This window comes from Thamnophis elegans, chromosome 2 (genome assembly GCF_009769535.1).
Source record: "Thamnophis elegans isolate rThaEle1 chromosome 2, rThaEle1.pri, whole genome shotgun sequence".
Taxonomy (NCBI): Eukaryota; Metazoa; Chordata; class Lepidosauria; order Squamata; family Colubridae; genus Thamnophis; species Thamnophis elegans.
In genome coordinates, this window is record NC_045542.1 from 161558423 (window position 1) to 161577900 (window position 19478).

Here is a 19478-nt window from a genome sequence, read left to right on the forward strand (position 1 = left end):
GGGAAAGATGAGGGGGAAGCGTCAACAAGGAGAGGTCCCTTCAGATTTGACTACATCAGTCTTGCTATAGAGAAACGTCTCTTCAGAGACAGAGAGATCAGTTTGTATATATGCATAAGTTGGTATTTATTTATTTATTTATTTATTTATTTAGTCATGTTTATGTAGTATATATTGGAGGCGGTGACCTTTTGAGAGCTACATGCAGCGAAATGTAATTTTAATGTATGCCGATTAGGGTACATTTGAAGTGACAATAAAGTTGGTCTAAGCCTAAGGTGAAAGTAAAGTACAGTTCAAGGCAAGGTCCTGCTAGGAGACAAAACTTATGCCTATAGTTGAGGGAGGCTGGCACAAAAGACATCGAGAGACTTTTCAGGGTGGGTGGGATAAATCTGGTTTTTTTAATTCACTTTTGTCCGCCTGTGGGAACAGTGAACCCCTGAAAGAGCTACATTGGGTTTTCCATGAAGAATGAAGGAACATATATATGTGTCCCAGGATAACGTTGTAAGATCAAATCTGGGTTGGTCACCGGGACGAGAGGTTCACTCTTCCGAGTTTTCGGATTTCTGCTGGAGCCCATCCTCAGGGAATTCCTCTCTACTGGAATAAAGGTAGTCCTTGACATAAAACAGTTCTGTTGAATTCTAGAACCGTTGTAGAAACTGGATCACGCTGTTGAGACTCTTCCTCGTACCTGGGAACTCCAGTAGCCCCATACCTATCATCATGCTGATCCCGTGGAATCCCTCCTTGAGATGAACCCAGGTGACAGGCACACCGTTGTCTTCCAGCCTCTTCTTGTAGAGCAAGCCGTCGTCTCGGAAAATGTCGTATTCGCAGGTTAAAAGGAAAGTCTCTGGAAATTTCTGGATGATGGCATCTTCCGCCAAGAGTGGGGAAAATGTGGGTTCGAAAATCATTTGGCATTTTGTGAAAAGTTCTTCTGAAACCGGACCAGGTACAAATGGCACGTAACCCCGGCTTTTAAATTCTTCCGGAATGAGTTCTACATTGATCCAGTTCTGATACTTTCTCATGAATTCCTGGGGAACGTGGGCATTGGCCATAATCTCATTGGCTCTGTCCCTCCTTCCTGAGATATAAACTGTGCCATGCCGAATGGCTAGTTCCTTGGTTAAGAGGGGAACGGAGCGATTTTGCTGGTAAGAAGGTAAATTAAAATCCAGACATTGGAGGAAAGGGTAGAGTAGGATGTGTCCCCGGAGCTGCGGCAGGTCCTTCGTTGTCACAAGTTGCTGAGCAATGCTGGCAGCAATTGTGCCTCCGCTGCTGTCGCCGGCTAACACAATCCGCTTAGGGTCCACCCCGTAGTCCTGCGCATTCTTCAAAAAGTGCGCTACGGCCGTGTAGCAGCTGCGTTGTTGAGCTGGATAGGGGTGCTCTGGTGCCAAGGGATATCTGAAGCAACAGGGAGTCAAAACAAAATATTTCAAATGCATTGGCCTTCCTATCCTCCTCCTCCTCCTCCTCCTCATCATCATCGCCCAGTCATCCAGATGTTCAGACTGGATTTGGCATTTTGTCTACCTATCGAGTCCTTACCAAGGATCTGGGATAGAGTAATGAAGCAATGAAGCGATTGACGTGATGTGCCAGGGCCTCGAGGCTGTTAGGGACTGGATGGGGGTTAACAAGCTTGTACTCAATCCAGATAAGACCGAGTGGCTGCTGTGCTTCCCTCCTACTAATTGGCCAAGTGTTCCATCTCTCAGGCTGGGGGGTCAAACAGTACGCCCCTCAGACAGGGTCCGCAACTTGGGAGTCCTCCTGGACCCACAGCTGACTTTTGAACACCACTTGTCAGCTGTGACCAGGGGGGCATTTGCCCAGGTTCGCCTGGTGCACCAGTTGCGTCCCTACCTGAACCGGGAGGCTCTCACAACAGTCACTCGCGCCCTTGAGACCTCCAGACTGGACTACTGCAACGTGCTCTACATGGGGCAGCCCTTGAAGAGTATTCGGCGACTTCAGCTTGTCCAGAATGCAGCCGCGCGAGCGATTGTGGGTGCATCTCGGTTCACCCACGTAACACCTATCCTCTGCGAGCTGCACTGGCTGCCTATTGGTCTCCGGATACGCTTCAAGGCGCTAGTCGTCACTTATAAAGCCCTTATGGTATTGGACCTGGGTACTTGAGAGACCGCCTACTGCCAATTACCTCCACTAGACCAATTAGATCCCACAGACTAGGCCTCCTCCGAATTCCATCCGCCGGCCAGTGTCGACTGGCGACTACCCGGAGGAGAGCCTTCTCTGTGGCTGCTCTGACCCGCTGGAACGAACTCCCCATGGAGATTCGTACCCTCACCACCCTCCAGGCCTTCCGCATAGTCCTTAAAACCTGGCTGTTCCGACAGGCCTGGGGCTAAAGATTCGCTGCCCCTATCTCGAATGGTATGATTGTTGCGCTTTTTAACTATGTATTGTTTTGTGTTGTTGTTAAACTGTCTGTATCCCCCCCTTCCCTTTTTGAGGTGTGAGCTGCCCTGAGTCCCCTTAGGGAAAAGGGCGGCATACAAATGAAATAAAACTCTAAACTCTAAATAGGCAGATCTGGATGTTTGATGGTGTTAAAGACACCGTTGCAGGATGGAAGCTGTTCCAAGTGAAGCCGCCTTCTGCAATTGACTGATGGCGAATTTGTCAATGCCACTCATGGCGTTCAAATGATGCTCCAGCTGTTTTGGGATTGCACCCAAGGCGCCTATTACTATTGGTTCTACGCTTCCTTGCCTTTGCTACAGTTGTTCTATTTCTATTTGTAGGGCTTTCTTTTTTGTTATCTTCTCCAGTTCTTTCTCTTCTATTCTGCTGTCTCCAGGCATCTACTAACCCACATTATTGTTGTGGTTGTTGTTGTTGCCCCACAAAGACTGGAAAGCATGCAACAACTGTGGCCCAAAAGGGGGTAAAACTCACTTAACACTTAGCAACAGAAATGTTGGGGGTCAGTTGTAGTCATAGTTATAGTCAGAAAGCCGAGGTGGCGCAGTAGTTAGGGTGCAGTACTGCAGGCCACTTCAGATGACTGTTATCTGCAGTTCAGCGGTTCTAATCTCACCGGCTCAGGGTTGACTCAGCCTTCCATCCTTCCAAGATGGGTAAAATGAGGACCCGGATTGTTGTTGGGGGCAATATGCTGACTCTGTAAACCGCTTAGAGAGGGCTGAAAGCCCTATGAAGTGGTATATAAGTCTAACTGCTATTGCTATTGCTATAAATTGAGGACTGCCTGTAATTTTGTAGACTACTCTGAAGTAATGTACTGCATCCTTGTTTGTCCCTCATGGCTGTCAGTATCTTAGTGGCCCATCCAGAAAGAGAAGGGTTACGGCCAGAGGTGGGTTCCTACCAGTTCGCACCAATTCGGTAGAACCGGTTCGTCAAATCTACCAAACCGGTTAGAAGAAGTTCCACCAGTGGACCCGGAAAGCAGGCTACACTTACAGAAGAGGTTCCAAAAAATTTTGAAACCCACCACCGACACACACACACACACACACACACACACACACACACACACACCACACACACAGACTCACCCAGAGAGAGAAAGAGAAAGAAAGGAAGAAAGAAAGAAAGAAAGAAAGAAAGAAAGAAAAAAAGAAAGAAAAAGTGAGAGAGAGATGAAAGAAAAAAAGGAAAAAGGGACAGAGAGACAAAAAGAAGGAGAGAGAGAGAGAGAGAAAACACATGGCCGGCAAACCACTCCCACCAGGTCACATGGCCGGCAAGCCACTCCCACAAAGGAGGCCACATCCACAGAGTAGGTTCGAAAAATTTTTGAAACCCACCACTGGTTACCGCAATTGGATTTTGAGCCTTCTGCAATGAAAGTCAATCAGAGTTCACTTACCTGACGCATACGACCACAGTGTCACTTTTCCGGACAAGGAAATGGGACAGCTTTTCATGGCTTTCTGAAATACCACAAAGAATTGGTTGAATAGGCTTCGGGGGGAGGAGCCTGCCGCCGTCGGGAGCTCAACGAAGCTCCTGTCAGGATTCTGGTTCGTATATCTTATAAGATCTATAGATATCTCCCCTTTCTGGCAGAAAGGGGCAGGGAGAAGGTCAGTCGTTAGGATCTCTTTGTAATTCATAGCTTTTTTTTGCTGTGAATGGAGAAGAGGTTCAACATTAGCTGAGCCTTTACTCCGGCCAGTTTTCCGCGCTGCTTTTTTTGCAGCCCTAGGCAGATTGCCCCCCCCCCCCCAGGACAAAGCTAAGCTATTTAAAAGTCAATCCGGGCGGGGACCATTCCTGAGGAATTTCTTCTATTACTATCTAAAATACCAGCTTCAATTTCGCAAAAGGCTCCCTTTCTTTTTTAGCTGCGTCACAAGATGGCGATCTCGTAGCTTTTGTGTTTGATGTGACGTACTTAGTCAGCCCTACCCTCCTGAAGGCTTCTCCGTACTAATTGCTAAAAGATTAACTGAGGGGAGCAGAGACTTTGATTTTTGGCTCGCTTGATTGCTTGTCTTTTATTTTTACTCTGGAATGGCTCCCAAATCTAAACAGAAGCGCTTCCTTAATAACATATCTCCAAAAACTGCTATGAAGCCGCTACCCTTGCCTCCTACACCCTCCACGGGAGATTTGTTAACACAAGAATTTCTTCTCAAAACGCTTAATGATTTCAGACAGGAAATTAATCAACTGATATCGGATTTATATGATCAATTTGATGCTAAAATTGCTCAGGCAAAGAAGGATATGATCGGAGTAATGACAGTCATGACAGATTATATTGCTGAAACGGAGGACAAATTGGAACTTTTGGAAGAAACTAATCTTAATTTGATATCCAAAATTCAAACGTTACAACAGGAAATTGAAAATGCTCAAAAACAACTTGTCATGATAAATTATAATAAGACTGCCTTTGCCATAAGAGTTAGAGGATTGCGTGAAAACCAACAGGAGAATTTGAAACAGATCTTCTTTGAGGCTTTCAGCCGCTTGGTGGGAAGTCCGGGATTTAACTTTGATTGGCAGATTCAAAGAATTTACCGCCAGAATTCGTGGGTAGCAAAACAGCGACAGCTTCCGAGGGACATAATTATATACTTTACCACAAGGGAATCCAGAAATGAGATAATACAGAGGCTTTACAGCAAGAGGTTGAGAATTGATAGACAGGACTTGATTGTTTTTAAAGAGATACCATCTCAAATATTAAGAACAAGGAGAGAGTACGCTTTCTTAACCGAAGAACTCAGAAATTCTCAGATTCCATACAAATGGGAAGTCCCAGCTGGTATTACAGTTACATTTGGCAACCAAAAACACCGCATTAATTCTGTCTGTGAAGCCCGAGAATTTTACTACGAGACCCTGAAGGCGGGACTTCCTGATTCATCCGGACCTGGAGAGAGACAAGGAGAAGGAGAAGACAAACAGCGAGACACGTGGCTACAAGGCGGAGGGTGTTGCTTTCCTCTTCCGGAAGGGCAGAAGACTAAAGAATAAAGACTTAGCGATGTTCTTAAAGCTTTATGATTTCTGTCTGGGATAAAATGGAAAAGTTGTATATCGATGATGAGACATGGAGACTGAAAGAAGCGTTGCTGATTGTGGACACATATTGTATATAAGATTTGTCTGAACTCTAACTCAAATTGCGCATGAATTATTTTCCTAGGCGAGGAGAGCGGAGATTGCGATCTTTTTGAGTTGTGGTCTGGGACGAACGGAGTTGGGAGGCGCGTGGGAGAGGGAAGGGTAGCGAAAGCTTAATTAGACTACCTGGGGCTAGAATGCAAGCTGATGTTTGTTTGAGTTGCTATTTCAATATAAGGTCAAGAAAGATTGGTCGGAGAGTCTTCAGGAAAGTGGAGTAAATATGGGAGGAGCAATGGATGCGGATAAAATATATATGTGGATATGGATAAAGGCAGGGTGGAAGGTAAAAAAATTTACATGTGGAGGTGGGTAAGGATAGAAAGGGAGGTGTTGGAAATGAAAAATGAAAGAAGTACTTGAGTTTAATGGTTTTATAGAAAGGTTTGGATATTCGGATTAAAAAGAGATAAATTAAAGGTCTGAATAGATAGACAAAGCAATGAGACTTTTAGTTGGGGAATCCTAATTGATCAACTTACCTGGCTCTAATACAGTTTGAAACCCTGCAAGTAGTAAAATAACCGAAATTTGGAATGAGCTACATTGTTTAAGATTTACAGATAATGGGAAGCTGTGTTAACGTAGTGGGTTTATTGACCCTTCTTGTTTCTCCTTTCTTTTTGTGTGTGTGTGTGTGTTTTTTTATTTTGTATTTTTTACTATTCTCTTTTTTTTTCTTTGGCTTTACTTTTATTTTATTTTTTTAATTTTAAAGTTAGCTGGCCTTATTATACTCAAATGCTTGTTAAAGAATTATGCCGGGTATGGGACCTGCGAAGCCGTAAGGGGGTTAGGGAGGGGGGATTATAGGGGGGAGGGGGGAGGGTGGAATTACAGTTTCAATTCTTAGAACAATAAGAATTCACTTGTATACTGCGGCTCGTTTTTCTTTTTTCTTTTTTTCTTTTTCTCTTTTATTTAAAAAAAAAAAAAAAAAAGAATTGGTTGAATTGATGTTCAGATGAGAAGATCCCATTCCTCCCACCCCTAACTCATAGATTTTTCTCTGAGCACATCCCTTTTTCCAATTTGGTCCTTTGTGTGCTGCCGGAGTAGGGGGTGTTTCCTGCCAGCATTACTACTGGTTTGGTGCCCAAAAAGTTTTGCGTGAGCGGCAGAGGTGGGTTCCTACCAGTTCGCACCTATTCGGTAGAACCGGTTCGTCAAATCTACCGAACCGGTTAGAAGAGGTTCCACTAGTGGACCCGGAAAGCAGGCCACACCTACAGAAGAGATTCCAAAAAATTTTTGAAACCCACCACTGGTCCTTGGATATAATTATTCTACACTATCATGCTCCTATTTATAAAACTCAGTGCCTCTGTGAAAGGTAAGGATGACTACTGCGTTTGTGGTGCAATCAGAACATTGCGTGTGTTGAAGTTGTTTTAACGCAAACCAAAGATGCCTTTAAAAAAAACAAGTTTACATCATATTCTTATGCATGCCAGTGCTGTGTGTGAGGTAATTTAAGGTGGTTCTGACAAGTGTCGTCGGCATCTTCATATCCGGTCACATGGGCAGCAAGCCACTCCCATCCGGTCACATGGGTGGCAAGCCACTCCCACAAAGGAGGCCACACCCACAGAGTAGGTTCGAACAATTTTTGAAACCCACCACTGGTGGGCGGGCTCACTTCGCATGCACATTTGCACTTAAAAAAAGGTCTGCGCATGCGCACAACATTAAAAAAGGGAAAATTACATTTTTGCAATGAAGATTGTTTTGCGCATGTGCAGAACAGAAAATCAAGATGGCACCGCCGAGGATAGAATCGGTTCGGTTACCTATCCGGCCGAGTTACTACCTATTTGGCCGAACCAGTTCGAGCTGATAGGAACCCACCTCTGGTGTGGAGGAATCCTGATGCCCCTTAGCCCACACATTTCCCCATCCCTCTTGCAGATCAAACAATTATTTGGAGAACTTACCGACATTCCCAAACATGCCTATCCCTCCGTAGATCCAGACAACTGCTCGCCTCTTCTCAGGACTTGGTGTTTTGGGCCAATAAACCCTTACTGACACTCCATCAAAAAGCATATCCTTGATGATCAAGTCAGACGGCCTCCCTGCGGGCGTTCCTTTCATAAGAAGCCTAAACATCACATATTCAGGGCAGATGCCCAGTTTATCCAGAAGTAAGGCCTGCACAGCGCAAAACATAAGGAAGAAACCGAGTGATAACGCATGAAGGGTTTCGGGTTTTTTTTTTTTTTCAAGGTTTTTTATTTTTTTTTAACACAAGTTATACATATTATAGGAACAAAGAGTTGTCTGGGTCTTTTCTTTTACATCATCTCATTTATATAGTCCTTTTTACATCGTAGTTTTGTTTTCACTTTCAGCCAAATTATTCCCTTCCATTGTTTTTCATCTTTATAGTTGTTTTTTAAACAGTATCTTCCATCGCCCCTTCAAAAATACACCAAATTTTCATTTCTTATTTTCTCCATTGGTATATTTTGCTATAAACAGCATACATCCTCTCATTCAATTTAAGCAAAGAGAACATTTGTTTCAAGTTTTTTCTACAATTAACAATATAATATCATTTCCTTACTTCTTAATTAATTACGTAACAATAACAATCTTACTACTATTCTCTTTAGTCTACTAAAGTAACTCTTTCACCCTTTCTTCCTCTTTGAACCATTTTCTCTTGGGCTCTCAAAAATTCCAATTGTAATTCTTTTCCTTCTTCTCCCCCCTTCCCTCTAACAACTTCTTTTTCTTTTTCCTGTTTTTGTGGTTATTGTATCTTTCCCTTTCCTCCGATGGAGAATCTCTGGGGAAATGGGAGATAAATTATTAACATCCCTCACTTTCTCTTCTGCTGTGAAAGAAATGTCAAAAGTAATTTCTTTTCCGGGAAACAGAATCGGAGGGATAAAAACAGGGACGAAATAGCTTTAGTTAGCAAATTCGTATCCTTAGCTGAGCCTTCGGAAACTTTGGGGCAATCGACCCTATCAATGTCCTCCTTTCAGAGAAGGTGGCATTTTGTTCCCACATTAGTGATTGGCACTTTTATCTATCCATAACTCTGTCTGTTCTCGTTGGAGTGAGACACGCTTCTAAATGGACTCTGCTTGAATAGAAAGCAATCCCTTTTTCCACTGCAAGAGAAACTGGATTACTGATATGTCTAGTTCAATGAAAAGAAGGACTAGGGGAGATAGCAGTGTTCCGATATCTCAGGGGCTGTCACAAAGAAGAGGGAGTCAAACTATTCTCCAAGACACCTGAGGGTGGAACAAGAAGCAATGGGTGGAAACTAATCAAGGAGGGAAGCAACTTAGAACTGAGGAGAAATTTCCTGACACTTAGAACAATTAATCAGTGGAACAGCTTGCCTCCAGAAGTTGTGAATGCCCCAACACTGGAAGTCTTTAAGAAGATGTTGGATAGCCATTTGTCTGAAATGTTGTAGGGTTTCCTGCCTAGGCAGGGGGTTGGACTAGAAAACCTCCAAGGTCCCTTGCAAATCTGTTATTCTGTTCTGTTCTGTTCTGTTCTATTCTATTCTATTCAATCCTTCCATTCTCCACCATCCAGTCAGAGCTGAAGAAGCTTCTTGGATGAGAAGCAAAACGTCTTCAAAGAAAAAAACAGCTATTGTATTGTATTGTATTGTATTGTATTGTATCAGTTCAACTCCTTTGAAATCAAGCAGATATTCTAATCAATCAATCAATCAATCAATCAATCAATCAGAATATAGCTGGAAGGAACCGTGGAGGTCTTCAAATCCAACCTGGAAATACCAGTTCACCTGAAGCATTAGCATTTGTTTTACTACTAGTTCAGCTTAACTGATGGGGTTTTTTTTTCGACCGCTTTGGGTGAACCAGTATGAACCGGTAGCATTTCACCCCTGCTTCAGGGGCTTTGGAGAATAGTTCGACTCCCTCTTCTTTGTGGCAGCCCCTCAAATACTGGAAGAGAGCAATCCAGAAACTGGTGAATAGATTGTCTCAATTGGGTCTCGGCACCAAACCCAGCCCTTTGGAGGACCTGCCAAGAAAATCTTTCCAACAGGACCGGAAGGAACACCAAGCAGGGAGCAAGACACACAAAGCTGAAGGGGGAGGATAGGATAGAATAACAGAGCTGGAAGGGACCTTGGAGGTCTTCTAATCCAACCCCCTGCTTAGGCAGGAAACCCTTCACCACTTCAGACAAATGTCTATCCAACATCTTCTTTAAAACTTCCAGTGTTGGATGGATGGGAGCATTGCAGGGAGATCACGGGATCAGAGGGAGAGAGTGGCAAAGGTGAGGTAGATCCCCAAAGCAATCTGAGGCAAAAAAACAAACAAACCCTGGATTTTGGTTTTCTTATAAAGCCGTCTAACCAAATTGTTTTTTTGGATCCTACGGCACACCCAGTGGAGGGGTTGTGCTGGCCAGGCAAACCAACCGAAAGCAAAGCTAGAATCCAAAGTCAGAGACTTACCAGTCCAGCAAAAGTTTTCACGATCAAAAAGATAAAGCGCAGTTTTGTCCCCTGGTCGATTCCCGGAGGGATATGCATGCTGGTGAGGCCATAGTAAAGAGCCCACCCGAGGAATAAAAACGGGGCTGAAATGTAGAAGTAAGGTGCCATCGTCCACAGAGTTTGACCCCATGTCATTTCCATGGTGGGAAGGTCCTGAGATCAGAGATGGGATTTTTTTTCCCCCACTCAGTATCCCGGCCAAAGGAAATTGCCTTAAAGTTTAATTTGCTTGGTTCTTTGTCCGACGGTCAGGTGTTCTGGCAGTTCTTTTGATGGGTGGACTGTCAAGGCTTTTCTTATATGATTGCTCCCATATAAACTTCATATATATTGGGACATTGCATCAGATCAACCTGATCTGAACCCAGTTGTCCTAAGAGATAGTAATATCATAATCCCTGAAGATTACTGGTATTATTTCATTTATCTCCCTTAATTAAGAATTTCAGAGGCCCCCTGTGCTTTAGATAGGAGTCTCTGGACACCATGTTTCCTAACAGACAATTAGCTTTACACAATTTTTGAAATGAATACAGCAGAATAACAGAGTTGGAAGGGACCTTCGGAGGTCTGCTTCTATTATTGTATACTGTCAGAAATTAGTTGTTTTCTAGCATAGCAAATTGTAACCTTAACACTGGACTGCAAACGTTACCTCACTGCTGCGTCTGGCTTCTATTCTTGGCTTCAAAGCTTGGCACATTTTTGAGAGCTAGTAGAAGAAATTGTTACACGGGAATATCAAACTGTATAGATAAAGGAACCAAACTAGGGAGTTTTCCTGGCTCATCAATCCTTAAAGCATTTTTTCTGAAAAACAACTTGGCCAAAGGGGGCAGCCACCCCCTACACAAGGCTATAGGAATACTCCATAGATAAGGTAGACAGAGACAGAAGCTTGAACAAAAAAACGCTTTAAAAATCACACCTTGGTAACAATTCTTTGTCTCTGATTGTGTAAGCTTTGTTTCTATCTGCCTAAAATGTATATAATACTCTGAGCCACTCTCGCAGGGTGTGGCTATTCCTTACATGCATTTTTTATGTTTTGGATATAGTTTTGTCGCCCAGCTTTTGCTATGGCCATAAATAAAACCTGGCATTTTTTGCAAGGCCCATCTCGAATCTCACTCTCTTTGGCATCTCAGCTTTGGCTCTGGGAAAACTTCTGGAATCTTACACTATTCTATTCTATTCTATTCTATTCTATTCTATTCTATTCTACTCTACTCTACTCTACTCTACTCTATTCTATTGAAGCCTTTTCTTATATCATTTCAACTTGTCCAATTGGGCAACCAATCATAGTTTAATCAGACCTAACTCTGAACAGGCAGATCTCTTTGAACAGCACTCTGTGCTTGTGGATTATTATCTAAAGCAATATCAGTTTTGTTTCACACTGATCGTCCTGCAGATTAAATGAGGAGGTTCTTTTTTTTATTTATCTCCCTTAATTAAGAATTTCAGAGGCACCCTGTGCTTTAGATGGGAGCCTCTGGACACCATGTTCCCTAACAGATAATTAGCTTTACACAATTTTTGAAATGAATGCAACAGAATAACAGAGTTGGAAGGGACCTTGGAGGTCTTCTAGTCCAACCCCCTGCTTAGGCAGGAAACCCTACACCACTTCAGACATATGGTTATCCAACATCTTACAAACTTCCAGAGTTGGAGCATTCACAATTTCTGGAGGCAAGATGGGCCACTGATTAATTGTTCTGTCACGAAATGTCTTCTCAGTGCTACGTTGCTTCTCTCCTTGATTAGTTTCCACCCATTGCTTCTTGTCCTGCCTTCAGGTGTTTGGGGGAATAACTTGACTCCCTCCTCTTTGTGGCAGCCCCTGAGATATTGGGGCACTAATATTACATCACGTCTAGTCCTTCTTTTCATTAAACTAGACATACCCATTTCCTGCAGCCACTCTTCATATGTTTTAGCCTCCAGTCCCCTCATCATCTTTGTTGCTCTTCTCTGCACTTTTTTTTTACATTGTGATGACCAAAACTGGATGCAGTCCTCCAAGTGTGGCCTTACCAAGGCATCATTGTCAAGTGGTATTAACACTTCACGTGATCTTGATTCTATTTTTCTGTTAATGCAGCCTAGAATGACAACAGCATCAAGGAGATTTCATGCCAAGCAGCAAGGGGGGGGGGGTTGCGTGTGTTTGCTCATTTTAACCATGAGTGTTTGTGTGAGAGATGCCCTGAGCGAGATCTGTGAATGCCTCTGTGCATTCCCCCCTCTTTCCCCCTCCTTCTGTGTCATTAAAGGGGGCTGTGGTTTTCCTGTTCATTTTAACCTTTTTTTTCTCTCCTGAAAAATTTGGGGCAAATGGGTGACCTGCTCAGGCACTTTTATCTTTCATTGTTTTGATCTTTTTGATCTGCGTATAAAAGCTATGCAATTATATTTCCTTTTCTGCTCTGAATACAATTTTGATTTTTCTTCTGGATTTTTTTTTAGGTTTAAAATGTTTAATTAAACCTATGAAAAGAAATGATTTTGAGATATTTTGCTTACATTTGTATATGTTTTAACCTACCTCATTAAGTTTGTTTTATTTTGAAGCTATTTTGTTTTACTTTTAAAGCTGTTCTTCCTACCTCCCTCTTTGATGTCGGAGTCTAAAGTGCTCCATCCTATGTCACTGTTTCTTTCTTTGTTTGTTTCTGATATCTGCCTTTGGAGAATTTGCTTCCAACTGAATGGAATCTGATATTTTGGAGTGTTGACTAACACTCCAATTTCTTCTTCTTTTTTTATACTTATACTTTTTTGAAGCTGTTCTTCTTCCCTCTCTCTTTTATGCTTGGGAGCATTTTTAAACACCCCACCCTATGCTATTTTGTCTGTCTGCTTGTTTGTTTGCAACACAAGTTATTGTCCTTTTTAGAATTATTAGACATGAGTTGGAAATTACAATATGTTCTGGAATGGCAGTCACTGCGTCCTCGTGCCTACCACTCCTCATCATAAGCCTGCAAATATCATGGTCCACCACACTATCCCGGTTCCACTACAAAACCGCGTTCGACTAAACCGCGCTCGACGAAACCGCGTAGCTGATGTCATCAACAGGGCGACAACAGTGCGGAGACAGAAGCACGCTGTAAACGCTAAACCTAAAATTAACCCCTAAACCTAAACCTAACCCCCCTAAACCTAATCCTAAACCTAACCCTAAACCTAACCCTTAACCCTAAACCTAACCCTAACCCTAAACCTAACCCTAAACCTAACCCTTAACCTAACCCTAAACCTAAACCTAACCCTTACCTTAAGTTGAATCGGCTTGCTTTCAAAGCGCTATTTAAAGCGCCCTTCTTTCTCCGCGCTCGCTGTTGTTGCCCTGTTGATGACATCAGAGACGCAGTTTAATCGGGCGCGGCTTAGTCGAGCGCGGTTTTGTCGTGCCACGCACTATCCCTGCTGAATATGCACCCCTCATTCATCATGATGGATACATTCCAAGTAAGAGTGTTTTCTTCACTTACTGTCACCTTGCAGTCTGGAATTAAACTGAAACAACCTACTAACTCGTTTGTAAATATAACTAGACGGAGTGGGTTATGTGGCATAGCTGTGTTGGAACACGTATACAACAGCAGTAATGATTAACCATAGCATTAATTAGATCAGTAAAACAAACTGTTTACCTCTATCAGTAGAACAAACTGTTTAAAACAAACTGTTTACCTCTAAGCATTAAGCAGATCAGTAATCACAGACTCTTAATTACAAGCGTTGATTAAATCAGGGGGTACAACTGTTTAACTCTCAAACATTAATTAAGGATTAGAAGTTTGCATGCTGGTAAAAGATTTATTGACTATGGGTATTCTTTAGGTCTACATGGAAGTACATGAGTTACCATATACCATAAACTTGTACAACCATGATTGGTCCACATAGACCATGTGAATCCACCCTTTTCCTTGTGTATGCTCAATAAAAGAGGCCTCCGGATTCTATTCCGTGTCGGCCCATCCCGAGAGAGACCTGCCTCCGAGTCTTCTTTCATCATTGGCCTCATGGGCGACCCGCGGAGAAATCGCAGTTATGGACGGATGTGGTAACTCTTAATTAGCATGCTCCAGCTGGGTCATAGGGTTTGCCTATGTGCCTAGCCAATGGTTTGAAGCATGGGAACAGGGTGAATAGAATTATACGGACCCTGCCAATGCTTGCAATAACAACTAATGCAACTTCTAGTGCTCCAACTTTTAAAACAACAATATCCCGGAATACCTTTGCTTTACATGATTGGTTAACAAAAGGATGTCTCTGTGGAAAAATTATCTCACAAATTCTGTTTACAGATCGATGACCAAGGAAAAGCTATGGAGGAAATTACTACTCCGATTAGGAAACTTGCTCATGTCTCTCTACGAACTCGGACTAGTGTTATCAAGTTTGACTGGTTTGCTAATATGTTCTCTAACTGGAAAAGGATTGGATTTTTTTATCATGTTGGCCTTTGGAGGTCTCCTTTCCTTTCTTTGCCTCATCCCTCTTTCCCAGGGTATACTTCAGTCTACCGTTTCTGGTATGACGGTCATTGCCTCCTCGGTGAACTCTGCCACTCCTGGTTACCCAGCTAATATTATGGTTCTTAGCACCATCCCTAAAGAACATGCTCCCCTACTTCATCGCCGACAGGTAGAAACCTGTCCAATAATAAAAAGGGAGGAATGAAGGAGTATATGAACCAATATGAATCAATATTGGCTTCTGCTTATATTATTGTATACTGTCAGAAATTAGTTGTTTTCTAGCATAGCAAATTGTAACCTTAACACTGGACTGCAAACGCTTTGTTTCTATCTGCCTGAAATGTATATAATACTCTGAGCCACTCTCGCAGGGTGTGGTTATTCCTTACATGCATTTTTTATGTTTTGGATATAGTTTTGTCGCCCAGCTTTTGCTATGGCCATAAATAAAACCTGGCATTTTTTGCAAGGCCCATCTCGAATCTCACTCTCTTTGGCATCTCAGCTTTGGCTCTGGGAAAACTTCTGGAATCTTACACTATTCTATTCTATTCTATTCTATTCTATTCTATTCTATTCTATTCTACTCTACTCTACTCTACTCTACTCTATTCTATTGAAGCCTTTTCTTAAATCTTATATCATTTGAAGCCTTTTCTTATATTCTTATATCATTTCAACTGGCCCAATTGGGCAACCAATCATAATTTAATCAGACCTAACCCTGAACAGGCAGATCTCTTTGAACAGCACTCTGTGCTTGTGGATTATTATCTAAAGCAATATCAGTTTTGTTTCACACTGATCGTCCTGCAGATTAAATGAGGAGGTTCTTTTTTTTAATTATCTCCTTTAAGAATTTCAGAGGCACCCTGTGCTTTAGATAGGAGTCTCTGGACACCATGTTCCCTAACAGACAATTAGCTTTACACAATTTTCGAAATGAATGCAACAGAATAACAGAATTGGAAGGGACCTTGGAGGTCTTCTAGTCCAACCCCTGCTTAGGCAGGAAACCCTACACCACTTCAGACATATGGTTATCCAACATCTTACAAACTTCCAGAGTTGGAGCATTCACAATTTCTGGAGGCAAGATGATCCACTGATTAATTGTTCTGTCACGAAATGTCTCCTCAGTGCTACGTTGCTTCTCTCCTTGATTAGTTTCCACCCATTGCTTCTTGTCCTGCCTTCAGGTGTTTGGGGGAATAACTTGACTCCCTCCTCTTTGTGGCAGCCCCTGAGATATTGGGGCACTAATATTACATCACGTCTAGTCCTTCTTTTCATTAAACTAGAAATACCCATTTCCTGCAGCCACTCTTCATATGTTTTAGCCTCCAGTCCCCTCATCATCTTTGTTGCTCTTCTCTGCACTTTTTTTTAACATTGTGATGACCAAAACTGGATGCAGTCCTCCAAGTGTGGCCTTACCAAGGCATCATTGTCAAGTGGTATTAACACTTCACGTGATCTTGATTCTATCTTTCTATTTATGCAGCCTAAAATGACAACAGCATCAAGGAGATTTCATGCCAAGCAGATTTTGCCATTTGGATTGTAATTTGGTATTTTTGCTTTTGATGGTCACCAAAAGATTAGTTCGCCTAAAATTGTATAAACTCACCATGATAGCAGTGTTCCAGTATTGTTCTGATCTAGGCTTCCTAAGAAAGCATAAGTCACATTCTTAGTCCCCAAAACCCTCTTTTATTTTTACGGCTGTGAATTATGGTCATTCAGAGTCCGCAAGGCTTCACAAACTGTGAAGATTCCGACAGATGTCTGCTCGAGTTGCCATGGTCTTTCAGGGGAATGTTGATAAACACCCACCTTATTTCCCCTGAAATGCTGCCAGAGACCTAATTGCCAAATGCAGAGCAAGGCCAAACTTAGCACAGAGTCAAACAGAACTTTGCAAAGCTTGAACCAACCAGATGAACTAACTGCTTCTTGCAAAAGTTCACGTTCCGTTTGATCCTCTTTTACGTCTTATGGGAAGGTGGCAATCATCTCCAAGCTTTGCTCTCAAGTCGACCTTGTTTTCTTAATTGTTCTTGCCTTCTGGCAGTTCTGCACATGCAGCTCTGCATATGCACACATGCTCCCGCTGTTCTTCTGCTTTGCTGATGTCAGACTCTGGAGGCAGCAAATAACCAGATGGCCTTGGTCCCCTCTCTGCCTCCAACGCAGAGCCCTCATCTGAGCCTTCCCCAGACTCCAGGACTGGCCCATGTTCCTCCCCAACCTCCTCATTGTCCGACTCTAATACCAGCTCTGCAATCCACCAGTGGACCAGAACAAGTATCTCAGGGGCTGCCACAAAGAAGAGGGAGTCAAGCTATTCCCCAAAGCACCTGAAGGCAGGACAAGAAGCATTGGGTGGAAACTTATCAAGGAGAGAAGCAACCTAGAACTAAGGAGACATTTCCTAACAGTGTGAACAATTTATCAGTGGAACAACTTGCCTTCAGAAGTTGTGAATGCTCCAACACTGGACATTTTAAAAAAGTGATCGCACAACCAATCTGAAATGGTATTGGGCAGCGGTCCCCGATTTTTGCAGTTTGGCAGCCCAGCTGGGAAGGTTGCGAATAGGCCACAGGCTTCCTACCTGAGCTGGTGGGGGGGTAGAAGACCTCCAAAGTCCCTTCCAACTCTGTTGTTATTATTATTATTAAAACCCAGAGCCCTGAATGCAGTCCTTTGCCCTTTCTTGATGGGGAGACTTTTGTAGATGAGACAAATTGCAACACCATATGTATATTGTGCATAATTTATGTACATATATTAATGAGCTTCCAAGCTCCGTAAAGGTGCAGCTTGGACAGAATGTTCGGTTGAGTTCAGCCTAAACATGTTAAGAGCAGAAATGGAAACACAAAGGCCTCTGATGCAACCGAAGAAGCAGGTTAATAGAATAATAGAATAACAGAGTTGGAAGGGACCTTGGAGGTCTTCTAGTCCAACCCCCACAACTTCTGGAGGCAACCTGTTCCACTGATTAATTGTTCTCACTGTCAGGAAATTTCGCCTTAATTCTAAGTTGCTTCTCTCCTTGATTAGCTTCCACCCATTGCTTCTTGTTATTAACCTCAGGTGCCGTGGAGAATAGTTTGACTCCCTCTTCTTTGTCTGCTGGGACAAGAAATGGGAGCTAAGGATTCGAACTGCCAAACTGCCGACCTTTCAATCGACAAGCTCAGCATCTTAGCCATTGAGCCACTGCGTCCCCCCTAAAGTGTGAATATCACTTTATAAAGCCTTGGTAAAGCCACACTTGGAATACTGCATCCAGTTTTGGTCGCCATGATGAAGAAAAGATGTGGAAACTCTAGAAAGAGTGCAGAGAAGAGAAACAAGGATGATTAGGGGACTGGAGACTAAAACATATGAAGAACAGTTGCAGGAACTGGGTATGTCTAGTTTAATAGAAAGAAGGACTAGGGGAGACATGATAGCTGTGTTCCAATAGCTCAGGGGCTGCCACAAAGAAGAGGGAGTCAAGCTATTCTCCAAGGCACCTGAGGGCAGAAGAAGCAATGGGTGGAAACTAATCAAGGAGAGAAGCAACTTAGAACTGAGGAGAAATTTCCTGACACTTAGAACAATTAATCAGTGGAACAGAAGTTGCCTCCAGAAGTTGTGAATGCCCCAACACTGGAAGTCTTTAAGATGATGTTGGATAGCCATTTGTCTAAAACGGTATAGGGTTTCCTGCTTAGGCAGGGGGTTGGACTAGAAGACAGCCAGTGTGGGGCTGGCAAAGCGTAGGGAGGGACTAGGAAGAGAGTTAAAGAGGGGAAAGAAGGAATGGCTGTTTCTACGGCTTCAGTGGCTTGGCTGGCAGTGAGTGAGGAGCGTCTGTCTTGGATAAGGATGGCCAAAGCGATGGCTGTGGAAAATCCAGCCGGCAGGCAGGTGTTTTCCTCCCTGTTTTCACACAAAGGAAAGTCCCTTCCTTTTCCTACCCTCCCACCTTCGCACCCTGGCCAAAATTGCAGTCCATGATTTGGCTTTCCTCTGCCCAACAGTTCCTCCTCCTGTGAACTTATCTTAGCTGGATGCCACGAAAGGCGTATACTTTATCTGCTCTAGGCAGTGGAGGGCAAGCACCCAGCTGGGCCCTCGAGTTCCCAGGGCACCGGGATCCCACAGCTAGTTGTGAAATTCCAATTTTTTCACTACTGGTTCTCTGGGCGTGGCATGGCTTGGTGGGCATGGCAGGGGAAGGTTACTGCAAAATTGACATTGCTGGGGCCAGCTAGAGGTGGCATTGGCCGGTTCTCTGAACTATTCAAAGTTTCTGCTACAGGTTCCCCAGAACCTGTCAGAACCTGCTGAATTTCACCCCTGCCCACAGCGCAGCCCCTCTTCCCTGAAGGGGTGTCCCGTTGCACTTACCTTCTCAAGGTTGCTGTTCTCGCTCTCCTTGACCAGGTTGCTCATGGTGTGCGCAGGAGGGAAAACTACGTGGCTCCCTCCCACTCCCGCTCCACACAAGGAGACCTGGCTTTGTAACCCAAGCATCCTCAGTGATAGGATGGGAGACCACCAGGAGAGTTCAGGAGGAGCAGCCAAGGGGATGGTGAAAGGAGTAGCAGGGCTCCTGGTGGCCAAGTGCTAAGGCAGTGTTTCTCAACCTTGGTGACTTTTAAGTCCTGTGGACTTCAACTCCCAGAATTCCCCAGCCAGGCTGGGGAATTCTGGGAGTTGAAGTCCACAGGACTTAAAAGTCACCAAGGTTGAGAAACAATGTGCTAAGGCAAGACTTCCCTCAGACCCTCCCTCCCTCCTTCTCATTATAACCTTCC

The 19478-nt window shown here is 43.5% G+C and overlaps 1 protein-coding gene across 1 annotated transcript; it reads right to left on the bottom strand.

The window, feature by feature from the left end:
* Nucleotides 1-650: 650 nt before the first annotated feature.
* LOC116502492 (arylacetamide deacetylase-like 3) lies at nt 651-19113 on the bottom strand. The gene is made up of 4 exons (XM_032208373.1): nt 19069-19113; nt 7587-7803; nt 3884-3947; nt 651-1425 (listed from the first exon to the last, which is right to left on the bottom strand). Exons 1-4 carry the CDS (start codon nt 19111-19113, stop codon nt 651-653), a joined length of 1101 nt encoding a protein of 366 aa, XP_032064264.1.
* Nucleotides 19114-19478: the final 365 nt, after the last annotated feature.

Bases quoted from the DNA above. Each gene is read 5' to 3' on its own strand.
- LOC116502492 (XM_032208373.1), bottom strand. From the start codon at position 19,113: ATGAGCAACCTGGTCAAGGAGAGCGAGAACAGCAACCTTGAGAAG. The intron at 3,948-7,586 runs GTAAGTTCTCCA...GTGGTATTTCAG, and splicing joins AGGCATGTTTGGGAATGTCG to AAAGCCATGAAAAGCTGTCC. The intron at 1,426-3,883 runs GTAAGTGAACTC...CTGTTGCTTCAG, and splicing joins ACTGTGGTCGTATGCGTCAG to ATATCCCTTGGCACCAGAGC.